We start from the raw sequence: 27,519 nt of genomic DNA, 5'->3' as shown, positions 1-27,519 counted from the left end.
TAAGCTACACGGGATTTTATTATGTATAATTACACTGTTTACAGTTTTGCTGGACACAATTGCCTTTTTTGTATTGTTTGTCATAAGATATAAATTTCATAAAATAGACATACATAGCTTTATACAGAATACAGCAGTTGACAGTTTGACTATTCATAACGGAGACTGTACATTTTGCATGTTTGTAAAAGTGTATTTAATGCTCTAGGCATTTTTAAATTATTGTATTGTTAGCTAATCCTTCAAATAGAGATGTTCTAGAATACAATGGACTGGACTATGCAACTTGAGCTATAGAACCAAATAGTTGAGGGTTGCTTAAATTACCATAGAAATTCAGTCCATATTATTCAGTTTTATTTACCATCTCCTCACATTGCTTCTGCATATATAATTTATTCTAGAGAATAGCTAGACAAATCCTTTTTTTTATTTTATTAAATAAACTACGACTAAAAAGAAGTGCAGGACTTGTAATGCGACCATTTAGGTGGTAAAATGTAGTTTGAACAGCACAGTCTGTGGAGTCGTAACATCTGCTACTGCCAGCTCTTGACCATCTACAAGTCCAAGCTCTGGGGGGGGGAAAATAAACAATAAATAATGTTTTAAAGCTATATTTCAGAGCAGAATATTTTTCTTTAACACTGCATATAACACAAGGAAATAGAGATTAGGCACAGAAGGAGTATGTGAAGATGTAGAAGCGTCAGTGTATTTTTGCAACTCTACCCCCAGCAAAACCAAGACCAAAGACCCAGAAAGGAACACAAATGCCTAAATGTAATATAGATGCTGTAAGATCAGTTTTATATATCCTTGGGTAACTAAAGATTCATATTGTTAGGTCATAAATATGCTCTCCACCCATTACTTCCTAGCGTGTATTTCAAAGCAGAAAAACAACAACGAAAAGGGAAATAAAGTCACCTTTTAAGGTTTTGCACAGATTGGGCCTGGTCCTTTCTTCAATGGATGCTACTGTCTGTAAAAACAAAATATATTTTTTTTAAATTTCAACTCGAATAACACACTAACAGTGCCAAAGATTATATAAATATGAAGAAGGTAGTACAAACAAGTTAGTATTATAATCTACCATTGTTAACTAAACACAATAATATTGCTGATTATGTAAATTAATACAAAGCAACTACTGAAACAAGAACTAAAAACAAGGTAAAGTTACAATACAACAGCAAGCAATGTAGAAATAAAATGTACGGAGAAACCTGTGAGCTCAGTTAGGCTGATATGGCCAAACTGGTGACAATGTCCAGCTTCTACCCAAATACGTAAGAACACTGCATCCAAATATCATGCCAAAAGGGCTTGTACAGTGTCCAGAAGTATGTACAGTTCAAAGCATCTATTTATCATTTTTACAAACATATTCTTTAGATTACAGTAGCAACAAACCATTATAATAAAAAAAAAAAAAAAAAATAGCCATTTTAATCCGTACCTTTCTTGTATCACGCACGGGCTTTGAAGTACAGTGTATACAGTGATGTTTTACTGTATATATGCGTATTTTACCAATACAGTGCTAATAGATAAACTTAGCATTTCATAGGTAATATTGACGTTAATGGCAGGTATAGTAAGTTGAGAACCATTATATTGCATATATACTTATTATATAGGATTAACAGGTGTCCATATTACTCTGCTGGGAAGCACAGTGCAGTGCGCACAAATATTATGCATTGTACATATGATAGACATTCAATATGTACCCTATCATCTCTGTTCTATGATGTGTCCTAATAACCAAACATACTGTAGCAAATAAGACTTATGTACCTGTAAATACAGTGTTTTATTCTTCCCGTCCATCGTTGCAGTAATAGCAGGTGATTTCATCTGTCTGTGTAAATAAACAACTGTTTAACTAAACCCAAACAAAAAAGTATTAAACCATAAAAATAGAAACTATACATATTTATATACTAACAATTAAGATACTTACAATGAATTGTCATTTATTAAGTAATCTAAAACTTCCTGTAGTTTTGCTGAGGATGGGAACTCCATGTTCTGAGGAAGCTGACTGCAAGCAGGACAATTATCCTATGGACATGATTAAAAAATTAAAATGGTCTTGTGGTTTATTTCAAATGTACAATATTTATAGCTAGCAAACAGTACAGTTGTGATTATTTTCATTATTATTATTATTATTTTTTTTTTTTAAAGGTTTACTCGTAGCCCTGAAATGCTTCTAATAAACACTAAGGATTCCAGGCGGAACGTTGCACATTTTAGGGCGCAAGGGGATTTATTTACTGAAAGGGAAATTACAGCAACTGCACTAAAAAATTAAGGACAAAAGAGTACATTTGCACGATATCTTACTTTCTTATATATCAGCAAAGTATACTTCAAATCTAATCAAGTGATGGCTAACCTTGACAACTATGTTTCATAGCAAAGGCATCAATTTAATATTGTTAGATAATCTTTTCAAATGATTTTAGATTTTTGGATAAACTTTTGAAATGATTCCCCCACTACCCCATAACGTAAAAATATACATCATATATCTTGATCTTGAGAAAGGCCCTCAGTGGACGAAACGTCTATAGATTTACAGATGTAATTGTTGTTTTGTTTTGTTTTATTAGTCACTTCTGAAAATTTCTAAACTATAAATTTATATACATATTATAAACTATAATTTATGTGTATTTTACTTATTTATCTGTTTTGTTTTTTTTACAACAGTTCATACATTATTGTATTTCTGTCATTATTATATTATCGGTTATACTAGTAAAAAACATTAATAAATATATTAGACAAGAAAATTGTGATCCTGTGAGTGCACCCTTTATAACATCTATAATATATATATGAAATGTCAATATATAAAAACAAAATATCAAAATATTACAAAATTATTAAAAAATAAATATTTAAAAAATATTACATAAATTTGAATTTCCACCTAAAAAAAACATTATATATCTCCCATTTAGAGTAATACCATAACTAAATCAATACCAACCTTTCTTTCTGCTTCAAATGTATATGTGTATAACCCGTCAACATCATTAAATACAAGATAATTGTTCAGAGGGATATAAGCACTATAAAATGACAGAGGAGAGAAAAAATGGTTAGCTTAATATAACGTTGGCAAACCACAAAATACTTTTGCAGTTCTGATTACCTTGTGGCTATTTTAAATACTTCAGTGGCGCAGGCAGCTGGAAAAAACAGACATACAAGAAATGTTTGAAAATTAGTCGAATGCATTGGTTTGAAGAGTCAAACACAAACATGTAGGATGACAATGTTAATGGCTGCGGATCTGTACATCATTATAGGCTAGTGGCAGCTAGATTTTCAAAGTTGATAAAGTGCACCAGTTATCTCAGTTTTTGTGTGTTTTGGGGTTTTTTTTGTTTACAAAACGTTTTCTACTGTTAGAACTCAAACAAAAAAATGCAACATCAATAAAATTATTACCAGAATTAAATTTGATATATTTCTTTAGGAGTGTGCTATTAGCTATATTTATTTTACCTGCAATGACTGCATTGGTCGATGCTACCGCAGGGATAATTCTCTTTACTACCCCTGCAGAGGAGACAAAATAATAAAAAAGATACCAATTAATTTCAACGCTTTAACAGAAGAAACACAATTCAACATATTTTTATTTGCACAGCTTTAAGAACACATGTAATGCACATCAGGCTAAGAGTACTGACTCAGCCGTCCTGCTGAACTGGAAAATACATGCTTATGGGTTGATTACATTCCATTTGAAATCTTTTGCAAACTGCAGATTTTTTGCTTTGGCAACTTTATTCAATCGAAAATAACCTACCATAAAAAAAGCACAGGGTGCAAATAAATTTCCCGTGCTAGCAAAAGCTAAATGTGATTTATAAATAAACGCTGATCGCGGAGATATATATATATATATATATATATATATATATATATATATATATATAAAGTACAATCTTCAATATTTTATCTACACATTAGCTATTTCAATGTATAAATAGACAACAGTCAATTGATTTTATTATAATACTGTAATTTTTGCATGATATATATACAATTTCGTATCAAGAGTTGTTTCACTCTGTGGAGAGGAGAGATTTGTCTAAATTACATCAACATCTCAATTTCTTACTATGTTAACTACTTTTGTAACAAAAAAATTGTAAAAATGCTAAAGTTATACTAATAATATGCAAGTTGTATTTTCAGAGATACATCAGTAGGTTTATTTATATGTAATAATGCAGATTTCTAACCTATTACACTGTTATTTTATATATTCTTATGAATATGTCACTAAGAATATATCACAGGGTTTTTTCTTAATTTACATTAGACATGAACATTTACCTTTATCTGATTTATTCCTTTAAATATCTGGTTTTATGGTTAAATAAAAGTTACCTACATTTTTAACCACTGGACATAAGTCTTAGATTAATAACAAGTATTAATGCAATAATCAGTTACCTTGTGTAAGTCTGTACGTGACTCCTCGTATGTTAAATTGTGCTGCTCGTTCAAGTGAATTCTTAAAAATCCACTGAATATGTTCAGGGTCATCTCCATCCAACTGCACTCCTTCTGCACATCACAATCAAAATGCAAAGTAAAACAGAATACAAATAAACTGCAGAAGTTAAACAATAATGAAAAAAAATGTGTAAAGCACACAGCCATTTTCTTTACAGGAAAAAATAGGCTCCTCAATTAGCATAGCATTCTAAAATCTAAATGCCTTTATTCCATCAATTAAAAAATCAGCATAACAAAACGGGGGAGCACTGGGTGGGGCGCTAACACATTTCGGACCCAAGGGAACTTCCTCAGTTTTAGAGCATATTAATCACTTAATAGAATATAAAAACAAATAAGGTGCGCTATGTCTTTAAGATGTATACTTAATAAAATTTAATGAGAAATATAGTGTAGATATAATTTGCTAAAGTGCATATATCCTTAAGTGCAATAGTAAATGTGCACCTGTGCAATAAAGAAACCACAATAAAGTGCTGCAGTCCAGCAACATTCAAAAACATATGAGTAAATATAGCAACTGATTCACGCCGAAACATTTGTATAACTTATTATTACAAGAATCACGTTTCACTGCCTTAGTAAATCACTGAACATGACAAGCAATCAGTAAAAAACATGTAACCTCCAAATGGCTGTTCTTTTGGCCACTGTAATATCCGAACATACTCTATACAGTGCTCTGGCAACCGGGGCATTGTTGCAATTGTGCACAAGGGAAAGTTTATCTGTAAAAATAAAAAGCATATATATATATATTAATTGAGATGGTACCTCAGTTCTCAGCATAAACATTTCCGATATTATAGGTCTAGAGTAAGCACAATTTTCCATTACAGATGTCCTGTTGACATAATTTCCAATGCAAAAAAGGCACTCATTTTGTGTGTGCTCGCAGCACTATAGTGCACACTAATGACTTTTAAATAGTATATTTTTGTTATACTACAACAAACAAAAACTGTGCCCAGTTTCGGTTTTGTAGGGACACATTTCTTATGGAAATCTATCTAAATTACAAAGCAAATACTGCTGCTTTTTAGAGTAGGATAAATGAGTTTAGTTTAAAATCTGGTTACTATTTTGCACATAATAAGGAATGTATTAAATTCTTCCAGTTATAAGGTGATTGAAAGAGACAGTTTAATACATTGTAAAATAGTTGTGTCTGACAATGCTACAGTAGGTATATGCCTAGGTACAGCAGAAATGTATTTGCCAGCCTGCTCACCTGTGGTGGGTATAATTCAAGTGTGCATTCCACACAAGCCGACATTCCTGGTAAAATGACACGAGCATTGCCTTTAAAGCCCTCCGTCCCGCCATCTATTAGAGGAATAACGGAGCTTTGCTGTAACACGCCGTCTTCATAGTTTAAAAGAGACACCTAGAAATAAGTTTTTGTACTAGTTATTAATGACATAAAAAAAAAAAAAATATATATATATATATATATATATATATAGAAAAGATTAAAACAGTAAAAAAATTTAATAAATAGCACTGCTTAAAATGTGCTATATGGCTTTCAAAAAAAACATTGTATATATAGACTGTCACTATATGAACTTTTAGTGCCACCAAGTGGCACTGTCTTGTCTTACAGCAACTGTATTTTTGTCGTACTTTTTATCCGATTGAATAAATTAACTACCAGGATTTATTGGTAACAAATAATGTATTTTTTCCCACTAAGTCTTGAATTTTAGGCAGTTAAAGGGACACTATAAGCACTCTCATTGAAGTGGTTTGAGCAGGGCTGCCATCATACATTTTGGGGCCTTTAACCCAGCTAAAGACCTGGGATTCTCCCCGATTCCACCTACAGGGCCAGCCCCCCATTCCACCACCATCTAACAGGCACTCAGAGCTGTGGTAGGAGATGTAGTTTGTGTTTGCAAGAGATGTTATGTGTGTGTTTAGGGAATGTAATGTATGTGTATAGGTGTGCGTATGTATAGGGGATGTAGTGTGTGTGTGTATAAAGTGAATGCAGTACGTAGATTCTAAGCTTCTTTGGGCAGGGACCTCTTCACCTACTGTTCCTGTATGTCATACATGTTTTGCTGGAATTGAATGTCTATTTTGTTTCCTGTTTTAGAAAGCTGTGGAATATATTGGTGCTATATAAATAATTGTAATTGTGTTTGTAAGGGATGCAGTGTGTGCATGTAAGGGATAAAATGTGTGCATAAAGGATGAAGTGTGTGAGTGTATAGTGGATACAGTGTGTGTGAGCGATGCAGTGCGTGTATGTCTGCCTATCATATGTGGGCAGTGACAGGAGCAGTTTTTTGTTTTATTTTTCCCTATATTTTATGATTTTGCCCTCTCCCTGCCTCTTACCTGTGCCAGGGAAAGGGGAGACACATTCACTGGTGGTCCAATGAATCCTATTTGCCCTACCTCTGCCAGCTGACTAGAGCAGGGCCGGCGCTTCCTATAAGGCAAACTAGGCAGCCGCCTGGGGCGCCATATAGGAGGGGGCGCCCTGCGGCCCCATCGCCGGCCCTTTAAATGCCACAGCCGCCTGAGCACTCTATAGAGAGCGCTCAGGTGGCTGCCGCACTGCCTCACCTCCCCTTCCCTGTAGCGTGGCCGAGCTCCTCTCCGGTCCGCGAAGACCGTGCACTTCCTGTCAGTCCGGCCGTGACCGCGGACCGGAAAGGAGCTCGGCTACGCTACAGCGGAGGTGAGGAGAGGATTGGAGGGGAGGGGGGAGGTGAAGATTGGAGGGGACGGGTGGGGGGGAGGAGAATTGGAGGAGAGGAGGATTGGAGGGGAGGGGGGGGGAAGAAGATTGGAGGAGAGGGGGAAGAAGATTGGAGGGGAGGAGAAGATTGGAGGGGAGGGGAGGGGAGGGGGGGGAGGAAGATTGGAGGGGAGGGGGGGGAAGAAGATTGGAGGGGAGGAGAAGATTGGAGGGGAGGGGGGGGAGAAGATTGGAGGGGAGGGGGGGAATATTACAGGGAGGGGGGAGAATATTACAGGGAGGGAGGAGGAGGAGAAGATTGGAGGGGAGAATATTACAGGGAGGGAGGGGGGAGAAGAATATTACAGGGAGGGAGGGGGAGAAGAATATTACAGGGAGGGAGGGGGAGAAGAATATTACAGGGAGGGAGGGGGAGAAGAATATTACAGGGGGGGGGAGAAGAATATTACAGGGAGGGAGGGGGGTGAGAAGAATATTACAGGGAGGGAGGGGGGTGAGAAGAATATTACAGGGAGGGAGGGGGGTGAGAAGAATATTACAGGGAGGGAGGGGGGAGAAGAATATTACAGGAAGGGGGGGAGACGAATATTACAGGAAGGGGGGGAGACGAATATTACAGGGAGGGAGGGGGGAGACGAATATTACAGGGAGGGAGGGGGGAGAAGAATATTACAGGGAGGGAGGGGGGAGAAGAATATTACAGGGAGGGAGGGGGGAGAAGAATATTACAGGGAGGGAGGGGGGAGAAGAATATTACAGGGAGGGAGGGGGGAGAAGAATATTACAGGGAGGGAGGGGGGAGAAGAATATTACAGGGAGGGAGGGGGGTGAGAAGAATATTACAGGGAGGGAGGGGGGTGAGAAGAATATTACAGGGAGGGAGGGGGGTGAGAAGAATATTACAGGGAGGGAGGGGGGGAGAAGAATATTACAGGAAGGGGGGGAGACGAATATTACAGGAAGGGGGGGAGACGAATATTACAGGGAGGGAGGGGGGAGACGAATATTACAGGGAGGGAGGGGGGAGAAGAATATTACAGGGAGGGAGGGGGGAGAAGAATATTACAGGGAGGGAGGGGGGAGAAGAATATTACAGGGAGGGAGGGGGGAGAAGAATATTACAGGGAGGGAGGGGGGAGAAGAATATTACAGGGAGGGAGGGGGAGAAGAATATTACAGGGAGGGAGGGGGGAGAAGAATATTACAGGGAGGGAGGGGGGAGAAGAATATTACAGGGAGGGAGGGGGGAGAAGAATATTACAGGGAGGGAGGGGGAGAAGAATATTACAGAGAGGGAGGGGGTGAGAAGAATATTAAAGGGAGGGGGGGTAGAAGAATATTACAGGGAGGGAGGGGGGAGAAGAATATTACAGGGAGGGGGGGAAGAATATTACGGGGAGGGAGGGGGGAGAAGAATATTACAGGGAAGGAGGGGGGGAGAAGAATATTACAGGGAGGGAGAAGAATATTACAGGGAGGGAGGGGGGGAGAAGAATATTACAGGGAGGGAGGAGGGAGAAGAATATTACAGGGAGGGAGGGGAGAAGAATATAACAGGGAGGGAGGGGAGAAGAATATTACAGGGAGGGAGGGGGGAGAAGAATATTACAGGGAGGGAGGGGGAGAAGAATATTACAGGGAGGGGGGGGGAGAAGAATATTACAGGGAGGGAGGGGGAGAAGAATATTACAGGGAGGGAGGGGGGGGAGAAGAATATTACAGGGAGGGAGGGGGGGAGAAGAATATTACAGGGAGGGAGGGGGGAGAAGAATATTACAGGGAGGGAGGGGGGAGAAGAATATTACAGGGAGGGAGGGGGGGGAGAAGAATATTACAGGGAGGGAGGGGGGGAGAAGAATATTACAGGGAGGGAGGGGGGAGAAGAATATTGCAGGGAGGGAGGGGGGAGAAGAATATTACAGGGAGGGAGGGGGGAGAAGAATATTACAGGGAGGGAGGGGGAGAAGAATATTACAGGGAGGGAGGGGGGAGAAGAATATTACAGGGAGGGAGGGGGAAGAATATTACAGGGAGGGAGGGGGAAGAATATTACAGGGAGGGAGGGGGGGAGAATATTACAGGGAGGGAGGGGGGGAGAATATTACAGGGAGGGAGGGGGGGAGAAGAATATTACAGGGAGGGAGGGGGGAGAAGAATATTACAGGGAGGGAGGGGGGAGAAGAATATTACAGGGAGGGAGGGGGGAGAAGAATATTACAGGGAGGGAGGGGGGGGAGAAGAATATTACAGGGAGGGAGGGGGGGAGAAGAATATTACAGGGAGGGAGGGGGGAGAAGAATATTGCAGGGAGGGAGGGGGGAGAAGAATATTACAGGGAGGGAGGGGGGAGAAGAATATTACAGGGAGGGAGGGGGAGAAGAATATTACAGGGAGGGAGGGGGGAGAAGAATATTACAGGGAGGGAGGGGGAAGAATATTACAGGGAGGGAGGGGGAAGAATATTACAGGGAGGGAGGGGGAAGAATATTACAGGGAGGGAGGGGGGGAGAATATTACAGGGAGGGAGGGGGGGAGAATATTACAGGGAGGGGGGAGAAGAAGAGAAGATTACAGGGACGGGGAGAAGAAGAAGAAGAGAACACAGGGAGGGGGGGATGAAGTGGAGAACACAGGGAGGGGGGGAGGAAGTAGAGAACACAGGGAGGTGGGGGAAGAAGTGGAGAACACAGGGAGGGGGGAATAAGAGGAGAACACAGCGGAGAAGAAGAGGAGAACACAGGGGGAGATGAGAACACAGGGAGGGGGGGTTGAGAACGTGGGGGAGGGACAGACCACTAAAGGGGGTGGTGGAGAGACCACTAGGGGAGGGGGATGAGGAGATACCGCTAAGGGAGGATAGACCCCTAAGGGAGGGTGGGGGGCGGCAAATCTTTATTTTGCCTAGGGCGGCAAAAATCCTTGCACCGGCCCTGGACTAGAGTCTTCTCATGAGCCCCAGCAGAGTACAGTGCCAGTGGCGTGAGAGAGGAAGGGGCCAGCAGAGTTAGATATAGACAGCCTTTTGGGCTCCCTCCTTAGGAAGAGAATAATGTAATGGCGTAGATCTTTGATCACCCTTTCCAGTAACTCTATAGAAATACTTATTCACATTTATAGTATGAGGGCTGGTCCCAGGCCTCTTACTGGTGTATGGTCTGTACCCCTCTGATGGCTGCCCTCATCTTCATATACTCCCCGAGACCTTGATGGCAGCCCTGGGTCTGTGTGCAGTGTTCCTGTTCCCCTTAGCCCTACAATGTAAACTGAGAAACTGTAATGTTTGCATAATGCACTATTTTGCATGAGGACATCCACCATCAAGCAAAACCCCATAGAAAAGCACTAATTCAATGCTTTGCCTATATAATGCACGCTCAGAGCATGATATCCCATCCATCGGCTGAAATAGGCGAAGTGGCAGAGGGACACTAGTGTAAGAAATACATCTAAAAGTGTTGCTTTAAAACAAAGACGAACTAGTTATACTTAGAATATGTCTGGTTGCATAATGCATTAATATCTCTGCTGAGCCACCACCAAACACTTCAACCATGAATATCAAGTTCCTACAGCGGATTCTTTACTGGATTAACAAGCCCAGGGCTTGACAAATTTGATTTCAATCAATGAGCCAGCTAAAAAAAAAATTAGGAGCCAGTTTTTTTCAATGTCAAAAATACAATTCTTAAAGGGACCCTATAGTCAGCAGAAACACTACAGCTTAATTTAGTGACTCTGGTGTCTATAACCTGTCCCTGTAGGATTTTCAGAGAAAGGGCAGTGTGTTTACCTTGCTGCCTAATAACACCTCTAGTGGCAGTCACTCAAACAGCCACTAAAGCGTCTCCTATCTCATGTGCAGCACCTACATTCAGCATACAGGCGGCACTGAACGTTCCCCCTAGAGATGCATTGCCTTAATGCTTCACTATGAGGAGATGTTGATTGATAATTGATCATCTCAGTTATGGAGGCGGGCAAGCTGCGGAGAGACTGGCACAGCGTTGGAAAACAGGTGAGTAAAAACACCATTCCCATGCGATCGGAGGACACACACACATATACACTGACAGACTGATACACACACACATCCTCTCACACACTTACAAGATATGTATTATTTGATACACACACAAAGAATCATAGATGCATGCAGAAAGACACACAAATACACACATCATCTCACACACTCACAAGATATTTATTTTTTGATACACACACTAAGAATCATAGATGCACACAGACAAATACACACAGACTTACATACAGGACAGATATACACATACAAAAATAAAAAAAAGGGTAATACATATTTTTAGCCGCTCTCCTGTTTCCTACCTTTTGGGGGCAGGAGAGTGGCTTCCACGGGGTCCAGTGGGACTGGGCACAGCAGCAGACATTAGATTGGTTGGCCTGGCTGCGGCTAATGGGAGTGGGCTGCTGCTAGTCAAGACTCCTCTCCTGCACCAGTCTCGATTTCACGTGCAGCTCACTGTGCGCCGGGAGCAAGTGAAGGGATCTGAAATTACTCCCCCCCCCCCAGCGCTGAAGCCGCGCAGGGGAACGATTGTGGCAGTCGGTCGGGTCTGTGAAATGGGGGGCGGGCATTGGGTCTGTGAAATGGGGGCAGGCATTGTGTCTGTGAAATAGGGGCGGGCGGCGAACAGAGACGATTTTACAAAGTGTCCTGCTAGCTTGCTGGTTCTCTGTGCGGCGGCAGCGCCGGGAGAAAGTAATTACAGATCACTTCCTCCCGGTACACCTGCGCACAGAAACCTACGCGGGGATTGAAATAGGAGTAGGAGGAGTGAACGGGGCTGACCAATCCCAGGCGCCCGGATTTGTCAAGCCCTGAACAAGGCAATATACACAGTGATGTAAAAAATGTCTGTATTCATAACGCTATAATGTTCCTTTAAGTAGAAAGCAATAATATCAATAATTCTTCTACACTGTAAAAACACCTGTATATTGACAGTTGTTTTAGCTTGTTTTTTTTTTATATATAATACTATAGCATGAGCTGCATTTATATGATTTTTTTTACATACTATGAGCATACATATGTGGATCATCATGACATTTAATGTTCAACATGCAACCACTATATAAAAATAAAGGCAAACTAGAAAACAATAAGCACAATAATTAGTTCTTGGCTACACCCAGAAAGTATTAGTGAGGAAAAAAAATCAAACCTCTCCTCCAAATATATTAGTAAAATTAATCATTACCAGCATCCCATTCAACCATCGTCTGGCAATAATGGAATCCAATCCGCACACAATAATATGAAAGTCTGAAGAGGAAACAAAAAAAAAGTAGAAAAAGAAAATCTAAATTCAGCTAGATACTTTAAGGAAATATACTCTGTCATTAGAAGTTGATTTTCCTCAGACCAAGCAGGAAATAGTACCTCGGTAGAAGGATTCGTCAAAGTCTTGAATCTTTTTGAAGTATCTTGAGATGTATAGGAAAGTACACAGACACGCCATTCTGCTAATATTCCAAGCAATCAAACCAAGAAATGCAGGGAGTGACCGAGTTGGAAAGCATTATAACCAACAAGACATGTATAGTGGCTGCCACGGATTAGAGGAACACTAGAAATACCATAACCACCACAGCACATTATAGTGGCTATAGTGCCAGGATAATATTAAAGAAACACTAACATATAAATATAGTAAAACCTTACCTTTATTCCATTCTGCTGGTGCTGGCTCCGTCCCTGATCTGCCTTCTTGGCTGACATCATCAGAAGTGGTAATCTCAGCCAATCACAATGCTTTCCCACAGTAAAGCATTGGATTGGCTCAGCTGGTCAAGGAGTCAGATCAGGGGCAGAGCAAAAACAAGTCAAATACAGCCCGGGCAAATCAGCATCTCCTCATAGAGATGCATTGAATCAATGCATCTCTATAAAGAAGGTTCAGTGTCTCCATGCAAAGGGTGGAGACACTGAATGTCAGTGCTGCACACTGTACAGCACTGCCCCAGGAATCACTTCTAGAAGCCATCTGAGCAATGGTCACTGTAAGGTGTCCCTAGGCTGTAATGTAAACACTGCCTTTTCTCTAAAAAAGACAATGTTTACTGCAAAAAGACTGAAGGGACGGTCTATAAGGTGTAGTTGTTATGGTGACTATAGTGTCCCCCTTTAGTGTGACTTGTTACATATTCACAATAAAAGACCTAGATCTGGGTGCAACTAGCAAGGCTATAACCACAATGATATACTTCAAAAAGGATACGGTGTGACACAACAATCAGGTATCCTGTCATTTATAAACTCTGCTGCAACTTCAGCTTTCGGTCTTCCTACATCTTTTGGCCTAGAAAGCACAATTTAAAGAGTTGAGAAAAAAAAAACTGAAAAAATCTATAATGTAATGGCTGGGTTTGTAGTGACCAGTTTAGCAATAAAAATATTTCATAAAAAAAAAATTGAGAGATCTAGTGTTCACATTACCTTTACAAATTAAAAACTCAAACACAAACAAAACAACATAAATAATTAAATGCACATGGTTCAATTCAGAGAGCATGATGAGAAAATTGTTGTCTTAGTATTATAACTTCAATAGTAGATATTCTCTGCTCTTGTCTACCAGTAGAGACTTCACTGGGTATGCAACAGATTGATCAAGCCATTGTGCAGCCCTAAACTACCAGCTGGCATAACATGATATGATTGGAACGGCTCTGCAACCTGATAGAAACCATTCTGTAGCTTCTATCACTTTACATTCAACCAGGTTCACGGTTTATTGAACTGAGCTAAGTGACTGTCAGATATGCAGTCTGTAGCTAATCTCTCTGCTGGCAGACAAGAGAACTTTAATATATATTTTTAAATGTGTAATTTCTACTGTTGCTATATTGTACATTCACACAGGGAAATTACCTGTAAATCTCAATTTTTTCTAGTTACAAATGTCAAAGGTTTCTTAAAGCCTCTCTATCACCAAAGACCCGACAGTGAAGTTGCCGTTGGAGGGGTGGAGGGTGGTTTGATGTTCATGAGGGGGCAAGGAAATGTAGGTTTTACTTGTGGGACCTCTCCCTCTTGGGTGCCGACATCCTCTCTGTCTGCTCCTCTTCAGCTGCCAGAAGTCGATGTCAGCGCTGTAATCTCGCGCATGTGCGAGAGTACAGTACTGAGGTCTATGGAGGATCCCACAAGCCACTGCCAGGAGATTAATGACGAGGAATGTAGTCCAATTTAAATTGGGGGAAGGAAATCCAATAGGACCGGAGGACCTACAAAGACATTTTGACACATATAGAATAAAGAGCAAATGCGTTACTTACCGAAAAAGAAACTGTCTATTTAAGTTGGAAACATCTATGGTATCCATATCTATAACATGGATTTGTCGAAAACCAGAGAGTGCCTGTCAAAAATACAGAATTACACTTTATTGAAAACCAATAAATTCACACTGGAAAAAGCTTGTTCTCAATCCATTAGGCTTTTAGCAACTCAAGCAGATAATGCACTTCAATATGTAGGATACGTTACCATTACCAGAGGCCGTTATTGATGACACTCTATAATGCAATCGGGGTTTGAAATAAGATAAGATATTTTACTTATTTCCCTAAGGCTCTGGAAAAAGATTCATTGGTACGTCCTTACATATAGACAAGTGCCTTCCCCAAGAAAAATTACAGTTAGCTCTCCGTAGATCATAAAAATATTTACATGCCTACATTTTTTCGTCAAAACAAAGTACACTTTTAAAGTGCTGAAAGAAAAAAGAAGGATCAACGCATTAATTGGCTTCAACTTGCTTGACAGAAGTAGGTTGATTATATACTTTGACAAGAAAAAGCAAATTACCAGGTCCTTTAGGAGTTCGCATCCTAAACCTCCTGCTCCAACCACGAGAATTTTACAGGTTTCTAAAAGAAATTGCAGAGACTAAAAAAGAAAAAAAAAAAAGAAGAAGAAGAAAATATATCAGTACATTACACCAATTCAAAACTACCTCACTCTAACCCTCAACAGAGAAATCATCTTTGCTCTATTTCTAAGCCAAGTCATTCCTTGTGTGGGCTCAAAGATGATAGGAGACAATAGCTGGAACTCCAACTTATCTGTGGTACATACACAACCATTGCTCTTCTTTTACTTTCAGTCCAAACCTATGAATGCAAGTACGGGCAGGGATACAGCATTATGCCAATCAAATTAAGTCGCAGTGCTACCATCCTAGAGATAAAATGATTAGACTGTGGAGTTTAGAATATATTTCCCCGTAGAATTTTTATTTTTAAACAAAGGGAAAAGGTTTTGGTTGGTATCAGGAAGCACCTAAATCTCTTAAAACAGAATTTCTAAATCGTAGTTAATCTTAGTTAATGGCTTTGGACTGGGGATTTCCTGCTGCTCAACATATTATATGTTACATGACATTCCCTCTTTAATTACATAGGTTATAACACAACAAATATGAATTACATTCTATCCACAGTGGGATAATTTGCAAACTTGTATGATTGAATACTATTCAAGTTAGCAAAGGGTTTTAAAGAAAGCTGAGAATATTCTTATTGTGGTTTTGTGTGATATTCCTCCCGGCCATGTGTTTAACACTATTTTATTAAGTGTAACAGCAGGCATGCATTGGTAAACGGCTTACTGTAGAGATAAAGCAGGACTTTTGAAAACAGAATCCCTCCCATCCACCCCCCCCCCGCCCCCTCCCCACTTCTATACCATCTATTTGCTTCACGTGCCAAACTACAAATAAATATATACAAATATAAAAAACTTAGTATTTCTCACTTCGTTGCTTGGTTCGAACTCAGGGTGTGTGAATGGTCCTGATCGCTCGAGGAACTTCTTTACATGGTTCCAGCGACCTTCCCAGTCTCCAGTGTCCCCACACCCACCATCCACAGCCATTCTGCATAGAACAAAGTATATTTAGCTGACACAATTGTTCTTCTGCACAGTTACATGATATGAGGTTCTTTGGTGGCTGCAAATGGCACACCCTTGCATGATCACCCATTAACCATCGGAACTCCAACAGTGTGAAAAATGTACAGTCTTACATTAAGAATTATTGACATTTAGATATCTGTTTAAAACAATATCGCTCATCATTGTAAAACTAGGATTACAGTGAGAAAAGAAAGAAAACAGTGGGGGGGGGGGGGGGGGGGGGAGAGAATGATAAGCACAACACACCAAGTTCAGTACAGTCCACCAGATGGTGGTAGACTACAATCCCCATTATTTTCTGCCCATCTAATGCATTCAAAGGATTTGGGGAGTTGTAGTCCATCAGCATCTGGGGTGTGATAACCCTGTAATATGCCTCGAAAACCAGGAAGAGACCTGTCAACAAGAAATGTTTAGGTCATATGAAGCCATTGAATTTACAGTAGACACCAAGATGACATTTTTATACACACACAGACGTTTTGAATTACAGACAACAAGAAGTCTATTTTGTGTGCAAATGCAAACAGGTATTCATGTTAACAACCTATAAAAGCAGGATTTTTTGTGAAATACACATCTCCCATTTTCTGGCTTTTCTTGTGCTATAATGCAAATCTTATGATGCTTTGTCAGCCTTTACTATAACCAAGCATTAAAGGAATCACAATTTCACTAGCAGTTGGATGGGTACATTGTGCTGATCCCTGCTTGCACAGCAAACTGTGCATATGTTAATGTATTAGAAAACTGGCTGGTCACCTGAAGGAATACAACTTGGTATTTACATTACATGCAGACATCCAACCTTTGTCTTTGACAAGAATCAGTAATATTGTGAATCTAGTTTAAAAATATGACCACCTGGCTGTCCACAATTGAAAACACCCTGTCCTGGAGCATAAAACATTGTGTATATCTTCAGGGTTATTTTGTAGTCAAGCTAAAAACATGGCTGACTTGGAGAATTTTTTTACAACTCAACTGTTTGATCTACAGGATTAAATTCCTGACAATTCATAGCTTAGTGAATCCCATGGTGCATCCATTTTTATTTGTAAATTTAGAGCATTACACTAAGCACCATGACCACTTCAATGATTTGAAGTGGTCATGGTGCCTGGAGTCCATACATGCAGCATTTTGAAACACTGCACACACAGATTTTAACTCCTTTTGCGGTCGGAGGTGGGCAGCATCATAGCGGTGTCATTAGCCTGACCGGCTAAAGATAACTCCTATACAAAAAATTGCATTCATTGGCTGAGAGCAGTCAAATGTTGAGCAACCAATGAACGGCCAGCAGGATTGACTTCCATCTTTTGCAGCTCTGCAGAAGTCAAATGTTGGCACCTGAAAGAGCTTTGGCATCTGGCAGGAAGTTTGGTAAAAAGGTAAGCCATTGCAAAACGGTTTGCTTTATTACTGGGAAACAGGGCCATAGAACTTCTGGCATTATAACCACTAGAGCAGGTTGTAGTGGTTACAATTCTTGGAGTAACCGTTTAAGCAGTTGCGCTAACATTCCCACTAGTCATATAAGATGACATGACCTCCCACTAGTCACATACAACCTTACCCAAAACTAAATCAATACAATTAAGACACTGTTTGTACCCAAATGTATTTTTCATAGCAGGTAGGTGGAAATGAATGTAGGCACCTGCCTGTTACAAAACAATTGGTATTTCCATATTCTAAACACATCACTGATTGCAGGAAGCAAAATTACAAAAGAAACAACGTGCCAATTAAACTTTCTTAGGACTTGCGCATTTCTATTTACAGAAAAAGGGATTTTAGACTAATTTTGCCTTACTAACATCACTCTTGTGCCAACATAAAAAGGAAAATGCTAATTAAAAAACAAACAAAAATAAAACCTTTTCATATTAAAGTAATAATCCAGGCACAGAAACCACTACAGCATGTGGTAGTTATTTTGGCGTAAGGAGTGCCCAGGAGCCCCCACACATTTTACAGGTCTCTGCTTTCACCTTGAAACAAAACCCATCTAAAACTACTGAAATTAAACATACTGGGGCAAAATACAGATATGAACAAAACAGATCATCGATTGGCAGTGAGAACTACGTGACAACTGCTGTCTTTCCTACAGTATCTAGCAGATGTAACATCCAATCCAAATTGAGAGATAAGAACATAAACTATTGTAATGGTCTTGGTTCCCCCTTTTGCAGCTATTATAGCCCCTCTCTCATAGAGGGTTTCCACGAGATGTTGGCCTGTGCTGCAGGGAATAACTTCTAATAACTAATTCGGCTACAGAAGCAGTGATAAGGTCAGAAACCATGTAGGGCCATATATAAAAGTAGGGAAATGGCACTATAAAGTCAGGCACGTGACATTTTATTGGCATCCAACAAGAACAGAGTTGTCATGCGGACTGTAAAAGCTGGGGTTTTACACCACTCCATGCAGCACCTGCTTGGCCATGGAAACTCTACTTATAAAATTACAACATTGTACTGCCAATACATGGAAGCGAAAGGGCTTTGTGCTTGATTTTAAACACATCAGTCATGGGATTGGTTGAAACACAAGGATCCACTAATTACAAGGGAAATACTACCCTACCCTAAAACCTGCGGAACCATTTGATATATTACAAGTGTTTATAGTCTCACTGTATCTATGTAAAAGGTTTATTCCAAGCTCTACTAGCTAACAAAGGGAAGTATAAGCATTCTAAATTAATGTGTTTTTCCTGCAATTATTGAAACTATGCATACTAAACGGGAGTCAGTAGATATGAAACCTCCTAAAATGTGCATAACATGTTGACAGTATGATGTCCACACAGGCCCCCTAATAGCTTTGTGATCACTGTCCTTTGCTTGGTATAATTTTGTTAAATACCGTATATACTCAAGTATAAGCCGACCCGAATATAAGCCGAGGCCCCTAATTTTACCCCAAAAAACTGGGAAAACGTATTGACTCGAGTATAAGACTAGGGTGGGAAATGCAGCAGCTACTGGTAAATTTCTAAATAAAATTAGATCCTAAAAAAAATTATATTAATTGAATATTTTTTTACAGTGTGTGTATATAATGAATGCAGTGTGTGTGTGTGTGTATGAGTGCAGTGTGTGTGTATGAGTGCAGTGTGTGTGTGTGTATGAGTGCAGTGTGTGTATGAGTGTGTGTGTGTGTGTGTATGAGTGTGTGTATGAGTGCAGTGTGTGTGTGTGCATGAGTGCAGTGTGTGTGTGTGTGCATGAGTGCAGTGTGTGTGCGCGTATGAGTGCAGTGTGTGTGTGCGCGTATGAGTGCAGTGTGTGTGTGCGCGCGCGTATGAGTGCAGTGTGTGTGTGTGTGTGCAGTGTGTGTGTGTGAGTGAGTGCAGTGTGTGTGTGTGTGTGTGTGTGAGTGCAGTGTGTGTGTGTATGAGTGCAGTGTGTGTATAAGTGCAGTGTGTGTGTGTGTGTATAAGTGCAGTGTGTGTGTGTGTGTATGAGTGCAGTGTGTGTGTGTGTATGAGTGCAGTGTGTGTGTGTGTGTGTGTGTGTGTATGAGTGCAGTGTGTGTGTGTGTGTGTGTGTGTGATGCAGAGCATTGGTGGGGGTGGGCATTTTTTATTTATTATTTAATTATTATTTAATTATTATTTTAATATTATTATTCTTTCTTATATTATTATTTTTTTTTTTTATTATAATTTTTTGATTATTTTTTTCATCCCCCCTCCCTGCTTGTTAGCTGGCCAGGGAGGGGGGCTCTCACTCCCTGGTGGTCCAGTGGATGGGCTGTAGGAGGGGGGCTGGTAGAGAGCTCTTACTTACCTTCACAGCAGCTCCTGTCAGCTCCCTTCTCTCTCCTCCGGTCCGTGCAGCTCCCAGGTCAGCTCCCTCTGCAAGTCTCGCGGCCGCGCGGAGCGTTGCCATGGTAACCCGTGGCAACGCTCTGACCCCGCGGCTCTCGCGAGACTTGCAGAGGGAGCTGACCTGGGAGCTGCACGGACCGGAGGAGAGAGAAGGGAGCTGACAGGAGCTGCAGGAAAGGTAAGTTACAGCTTCCTGCCAGCCCCCGGTCCTTGTCTGTATTATGGCAATGTAAGTTGCCATAATACAGACAATTGACTTGAGTATAAGACGAGTGGGGGGTTTTCAGCACAAAAAATGTGCTGAAAAACTCGTCTTATACTCGAGAATATACGGTACATTTCCTCCGCTGCAGTCTCCAGCTCCTCCTCTGGTGATGTCTGCATCGAAGCCTAAAATCCATTGCATCTCAAAAAGAAGCAGTGGGTTGGAACTAGGCATGTGCAGTCAAATGCCATATTCATATAATCAAATGCTTCTATCAGCAGCATTTGATTCCAGGACAGAGTTTAACTCAGTTCAGGGGGAGGAAGCGCTTCTAGTGGTGGTCAGGATAGGGTGTCTGTGCACTGTCTTGGCAGTGCATAAAGTATTAGATCCATAGTTGTGGCAGAATGGTTTGACATCTGAAGGTAAAACAGCACCAGGATACTCATGCACCCGTAACAACTTCAATTAGATTAAGTGGTTATGCTGGTGGGAGCGTTACTTTAAACACAAAATCACATTTACCAACTCAGCTGCAGTAAAAATTCAGTAGTCTACACACTACAAATCAGTTTGTAATGAGAAAATAATACATATAGAAAATGATGTGTATTTCTAGATCTATGAAATATATACTGAAGCTTAAAGGGACACTAGAGTCACCAAACAACTTAAGCTTAGTGAAGCAATTTTGGTGTATAGATCATGTCCCTGCAGACTCACTGCTCAATTCTCTGCCATTTAGGAGTTAAATCACTTTGTTTCTGTTTATGCAGCCCTAGCCATACCTCCCCTGGCTGTGACTGACACAATCTGCATGAAAATAAAATGGTTTCACATTCAATCAGTTAACTTGACTTTAAAGTTTGTATCTCCTGCTCTGTAAATGGAACCTTAATTACATAGAGGAGGCTCCTGCAGGGTTTAGCAAGCTATGGACAGAACAGGAGATAAGAAATCCTTATTTAAACAGACTCTGCGATAAACATTAGATAACTCTTTACAGGAAGTGTTTAGGAAGGCTGTATAAGTCACATGCAGGGAGGTGTAACCTGGACAGTAAACAAAGTGATTTAACTAATAAATGGCCGTGAATTAAGCAGTGTGACTGCAGGGGCATGATCTATACACCAAAATGGTGTTTAGGTGACTATAGTGCCCCTCTAAATGAAACAGTACCAACCTGAAAGTGCCCAAATGAGGAAAAAAATAACTCACAAACAAAAAAACACTAACTGGAGTGTGTAACAATAAAAAAAAAAAACAAAACAAAAAAAACATAACCATGTGGGGCAAACTATATAAATAATGATCCTCTATATTTGACATTATCAACACAGACCTCAAGGCAGATCAACTCTCAAGGTTTTGGAAATTTGGAAAAGCCTAATTCATGGGCCACTGATTTAGGGATCACTACTCTACATAACAATTAGGACGAATGTAACTATTTGGGCCTTTGTGCATCGTACAGGTTAAACAAATTTTTAGATGTGTGAACAAGCTTTGCACATGGGAGAGAGACCCTACAAGTGAAACTTATTATTCAACTTATTCTGACTTTACATTTGACACATCTAAAACAATGTAAAGAACTGAAAGAACTGCAGAGAATAAAAGTGCAAAAAATCTAATCTTTTTAATATACCTAAACACATTTTAAATGATAAATTACAAACATGTTCTACTCTGTTGCTACGCACACACTAAATTCTTTCCTAGTCATTTATCAGTGAATAAAAAAAAAAAAAAAAAAAAACTATGCTATCTCTGGACCTATGAACAGACTTGCAATTCGACTACTTTTATCACAAAATCATTTTAAAATATGTCCAGTGATATAATGTGTTTGAAATGAACCACAAGGGGATAGAAATGATTGCAAAACTGAATAAAAGCTAAGTGTAATCCCTATCTTATATTAAAGTGTTACTTCAAGTACCATGACAACTTTAGTATTTTGAAGTGGTGATGGTGCAAGCCCCCTGCATTTGTAGCATTTCAGTTTGAAATCCTTTATACACATACAGGGTAGTACATGCACGAGTAGGCAACCTTCGGCACTCCAGATGTTGTGAACTACATCTTGCTTGATGCTTTGCCTGCATTATGGGAGATGTAATCCACAACATCTGGAGTGCCTACGGATGCCTATCCCTGCATGACTACAGTGTAAATTGTCAGGCCAAAATAACTGAGCTGGAAAAATTATCCAAGTCAGTTATATTTTCAGTTTGGCTATTTTGGCCTGAAATTTCAAATGGACTTTGGATTCCTAATAATTTACAATTTATTGCATAACCCTATCGGATATTTTAAGTTTGTGCCAGAGGTACAACTTTCATTAGCAACAGCATTCATTAGCCAGCCTGGAACGGAAGTTGTGGGTTGGCTTAAGTCAATTTTAAATTAATTATTGATAAAATATTAAAATAAAATGTAATAAAACTCAACTTTTGCAATGAGCTCTGACCATTTCAGGATGTGGTTGAGCCAATGAGAATACATATTCTATTCAATTTAGCCTGATCCTATCTTATATTATCCCAACCAGCAGGTGTTTTTTCATAAAAACGTAAGCACTTAGCAGCAAACATAATGAATAGAAAGAACGCTCAAGCTGATAGCAACCAATATCAGTATTTTGGACAGCTCCATTCACAAGTCTCAGGCTCCATCACTGTAAGTTCATTGAGACACTGTGAAGTAAATCAGAGATTTGTGTAGCATGCACACAGTATAAAATATATAACTATTTGAAAAGGCAGAGGACTTGTATTAGCATCCGCCTCCAACATCAGGGACAGAAGGAACAGGCTTACATCAAATTGCAGCATTTTAGAAAGCAATGGTGTACAGGGCGGCTGGGACAAGCATAAGTAGTCATTATGCATGAAAAACCCTTTAAAGTTGTTTACTGAATGATAGAATGTTTCTATTATACCAGTGTATGGTAGTTGTTTACTTAAATGTTACTCCAAGTACCATGATCACTTTAGAAATCTGAAGCCATCATGGTGCCTGGAAGCTGTATGTGCAGCATTACAACACTTTACTGCACAAGTTTAACTCCACCTCTGGCAGTGTCATTGTGGCCTCACTAGCCAGTCCAGGACAATAGGTGATCTCATCCAATGAATAGCAAAAGCATCGGTATCCGGCTGCGTATCACCAGATCTGCAAGGACCCTCAAGGACAGCAAGACCAAAGAAATAGAGCAACCCATTGTTAAATAGTTTTTCCCATTACCAGAGGGATGAGACTAGGTTACTCTTAGCATCATAATGACTAGAGCGGACTGTAGTGGTCATAATACCTTAAGTAACCCTTTAAACCAATCCATAAAGTCCCTTTCTAAAGAATAAAGCCTCAAGTATTGCTGTACTGGATCAAACAGAATGCAGTGGAGGGTGTTAGGCATGTATATAATTGTGAAAGCACTATCTGAAATAATTAATTTGAGCTGATAATTAAAGTTTCACATTATTAATGTAAGTCACAGAAAAAAAAGGAAGCAATAAATATGAGCTGTACAATGATTTTAAAAACAAAACTATAGGATAATTAAATATAAATTAAAGGACCACTCTAGTGCCAGGAAAGCATACTCGTTTTCCTGGCACTAGAGTGCCCTGAGGGTACCCCCACCCTCAGGGACCCCCTCCCGCCCGGCTCTGGAAAGGGGAAAAGGGTTAAAACTTACCTTTTTCCAGCGCTGGGCGGGGAGCTCTCCTCCTCCTCTCCGCCTCCGTTCCTCCCCGTCGGCTGAATGCGCACGCGCGGCAAGAGCTGCGCGCGCATTCAGCCGGTCACATAGGAAAGCATTCATAATGCTTTCCTATGGACGCTTGCGTGCTCTCACTGTGATTTTCACAGTGAGAATCACGCAAGCGCCTCTAGCGGCTGTCAGTGAGACAGCCACTAGAGGAAATAGGGGAAGGCTTAACTAATTGATAAACATAGCAGTTTCTCTGAAACTGCTATGTTTATAAAAAAATTAGTTATCCCTAGAAGGACCTGGCACCCAGACCACTTCATTAAGCTGAAGTGGTCTGGGTGCCTAGAGTGGTCCTTTAACCAAAATGAAAGCTAAATTTGAAGTGTTGGTGCTAGGTTCCCCATGGGTAATATAATTTTCTACTTGCCATATAGGAGGTTCATTACGCAATAATATAATCAATGGAGAATGACAAATTAAATGCAGTGTTTAGCCTAAAAGTGGTATATTTGGAGGTTTTTTTTATTCTAAGTTTGTAGTTTTGGTATACACAGAATAGAAATGAATTCAGTGTTTAGCAAATAAACGTTTTAGGCTAATAAATTACCCTGAACGATACACCAGCATTACGTTACAATAAGACATTACAACTTTGAGTATTTTCTGTGTATAATTTGGTATTATACCGGCAAACTGTCAACTGTAAAGGAAAAACGTGAAAGGGGCCAACTAAGCACCTTAAGCTCTACATTTTCAGTACTGGTTATAGAGCCAAGATCTGCCTTGTGCGGAATCACGGTAAGTAATCAAACCATTTTCAAATGGCTTGACACTGATCTGGGTCTTTCAAGAGCCTCTTGTCTGGCCTCTATTTCTGCAATATCAAAAAAGAACAAAATATCCCTTTTTGCCCATATCTGGATGGAATTCATTAGCTTAAAATGCCCTCTTAGGTGGATCCATGGGCAAAATGTATAACACTAATGTGGAAGAGAAACTTCCACATTAGTGCCATCAGAAAATGAGGCCAGATCCGAAGCGCCTGGTGGACGACTTACCGTGAGACAGCATATAAGGTCTCCTGACACCAAAACTACTGTTGCAGAATCTAGCGTTTCTGGCCGCTAGACCACCCATGCAACTGACTCGACCAGGAAATGTTGATCACCAACAGTTAAAGTACTATAACTCCCGTGTTGCTTTTTCACTTATTGTTCTTTTGTACTTCCATTAACAGTTGGGTATATACCTTCAGGCCAACCTTGCCAGGGGTACGCAACCTTCGGCACTCCAGATCTTGTGGACTGCTTCTTCTATAATGCTCTTACAGCCGTAAAGCTGGCAAAGCATCAAAGGGAGATGTAGTCCACTACATCTGGAGAGCCGAAGGTTGCCTACCCCTTGTTTAGGCTAACCAATGCCTTAGATTAGGCTATAACACATAGTTTACAAAGCATTTAATAATTTATTTTTATTTATTTTTTTAAATACAAATACATATTGGCACTAGCAATATAATATAATACGAGCCGTTTCATTCTAGTACCAAGGCAGCGAAGGCTAACCTCTGGCACCCCAGCTAATGAGAACGACACATCTCATTGTGATCAGCCAGCAATCTGGCTAGCTGGACAGAATAACATGCATTGTTCACAGCACCTGGGGGGGCAGCAGCTAGCCATCAACTGGCTAAGGAACTTGCACATATGAAGGCAGACTGATTGGGGGTCAGGGGGCTATGGGCTGGTTGTATTCCATTGTATTTTGTTTTGTTTTTATTTACTGGCTCCATTTCCCAGCCCCTGTGAATAGTACTAACTTGTCAGTCAGCTCTTCTATCTTCCTTCTTTTCTTCTCCCTAAAAAGAGAGAGAGAGAATAAAAGAAGGGTTTGAGTGCCACTTCCTGGCCCGTGACAGAGAGTGGGAGAGAATAAGGGAAGGGATGGGGGGTAATAATACACTCTATCAATCAGCACACTGGATACTCACGGCTCTACAGCATCCGCCATATTGATGGAGTCCAGCGCTTCCCAGCATGCACTGCGAGCCAATGGGCGGAGACCGAGCCCCAGACAGCCAGAGGTATGTTTGCCAACCAAGGCGGTGGTTGATTTTTTTTTTTTTTTTAACGAAGCAACTTTATTAGTAATAGTAAATTTACAAGATAGCAAATCCATACAGTGACATTTTATGTTTTTTTTTTTAGCTGTGCAAAGAATAGTCTCTTACACGATTTGCTCCTGTGCGATGGAAACGCTCTTCTTTTAATCTGAAAAAAATATATCTTCTTGTATAGAATACAGCCAACACTCAGGGGAGACCCAACTCCAAGCACTGGCAAAGAGCTTATATATTTTGTAACTTTTAGCCTAAATTATTAGCTGTTATTTTGAACGACCAATTTTGAATATTAAAAAAAAAAAATAATAATAATAATAAATGATTTTGATGCATTCTACAACTTAACCCTACCTCCACTGTCCTATCTTCCTTTTCTAAAATACTTCCTTCTTGCTAGTTCCTGCAATGTAATGGTGATTTAAAGGGACACTATAGGACTCCAGACCAATTGGAGTGGTCTGGGCACAATGTCCCTGTTCCACTTAGTCCTGCAATGTAAAATGCTATGTTTACATTCAGGGCCGGTGCTAGGATTTTTAGTTACACAGGCGAAGATGCATTTTGGCGCCCCCAACCCTCATTAAAAAAAAAAAAAAAATGCATCTTCACCTGTGTGTCTTTCCTCCCAAGCCACAGGCACACAGGCATCATTTTTCAGTCACACAGTCAAAGTCATACAGGTACACTGTCATACAAAGACAGCAATAATCATACAGACACATACAGTCAGAGACATACAAACAGAGACATACATGCATACCGTCATACAGACACATACATACAGACAGGCATACAGAAACATACATACAAAGACATTCAGGCACATACATACAGACATACAGGCATAAAGAAACATACATACAGAGACATACAGGCATGCAGACACATACATACATACATACATACATACATACATACAGATACATGCATGCATACAGAGACATAACGTCATACAGACACATTCATATAGACAGGCATAGGAGACACATACATACATACAGAGGCATACCGTCATACAGACACATTCATACAGAAACATGCATACAAAGACATACAGGCACACACATACGTACATACAGAGACATAAAGGCATACAGTTACATACATGCATACAGAGACATATATACAGACATTCATACAGAGACATACAGAAACATACGTACAAGACATACAGGCATACAGACACATACATACATACAGAGGCATACCATCATACAGATACATACATACATACAGACAGGCATACAGAAAAATACATACTCACACACACACACATACGCACACAAACTCACAGACACATACTCGAACACACACACACACACACACTGACATACTCACACACACCGACAGACACACTCACTCACACACAAACTCATAGACACACTTACACACACACACTGA

General features: G+C 40.1%; 1 protein-coding gene across 2 annotated transcripts; it reads right to left on the bottom strand.

Moving 5' to 3' along the window:
* Positions 1–26,147, bottom strand: UBA3 (ubiquitin like modifier activating enzyme 3). Of its 2 annotated transcripts, XM_063426804.1 has the most exons (18): positions 25,987–26,147; positions 25,816–25,854; positions 16,065–16,185; positions 15,117–15,197; positions 14,585–14,667; positions 13,525–13,605; positions 12,687–12,730; positions 12,505–12,569; positions 5,789–5,944; positions 5,183–5,285; positions 4,492–4,605; positions 3,532–3,585; positions 3,176–3,212; positions 3,011–3,092; positions 1,973–2,073; positions 1,807–1,870; positions 931–985; positions 1–575 (listed from the first exon to the last, which is right to left on the bottom strand). In XM_063426804.1, exons 1-18 carry the CDS (start codon positions 26,004–26,006, stop codon positions 487–489), a joined length of 1,389 nt encoding a protein of 462 aa, XP_063282874.1. In that variant the 5' UTR covers positions 26,007–26,147; the 3' UTR covers positions 1–486. The 2 variants fall into 2 exon arrangements, with proteins under 2 accessions (XP_063282874.1, XP_063282875.1); XM_063426805.1 differs by lacking the exon at positions 25,816–25,854 and having other exon boundaries at positions 25,987–26,145.
* Positions 26,148–27,519: the final 1,372 nt, after the last annotated feature.

The sequence above is a fragment of the Pelobates fuscus genome, chromosome 7 (assembly GCF_036172605.1).
Source record: "Pelobates fuscus isolate aPelFus1 chromosome 7, aPelFus1.pri, whole genome shotgun sequence".
Lineage (NCBI taxonomy): Eukaryota > Metazoa > Chordata > Amphibia > Anura > Pelobatidae > Pelobates > Pelobates fuscus.
The sequence above is the reverse complement of the archived record's forward strand: the minus strand, read 5'-3'. Positions and strand labels throughout refer to the sequence as shown.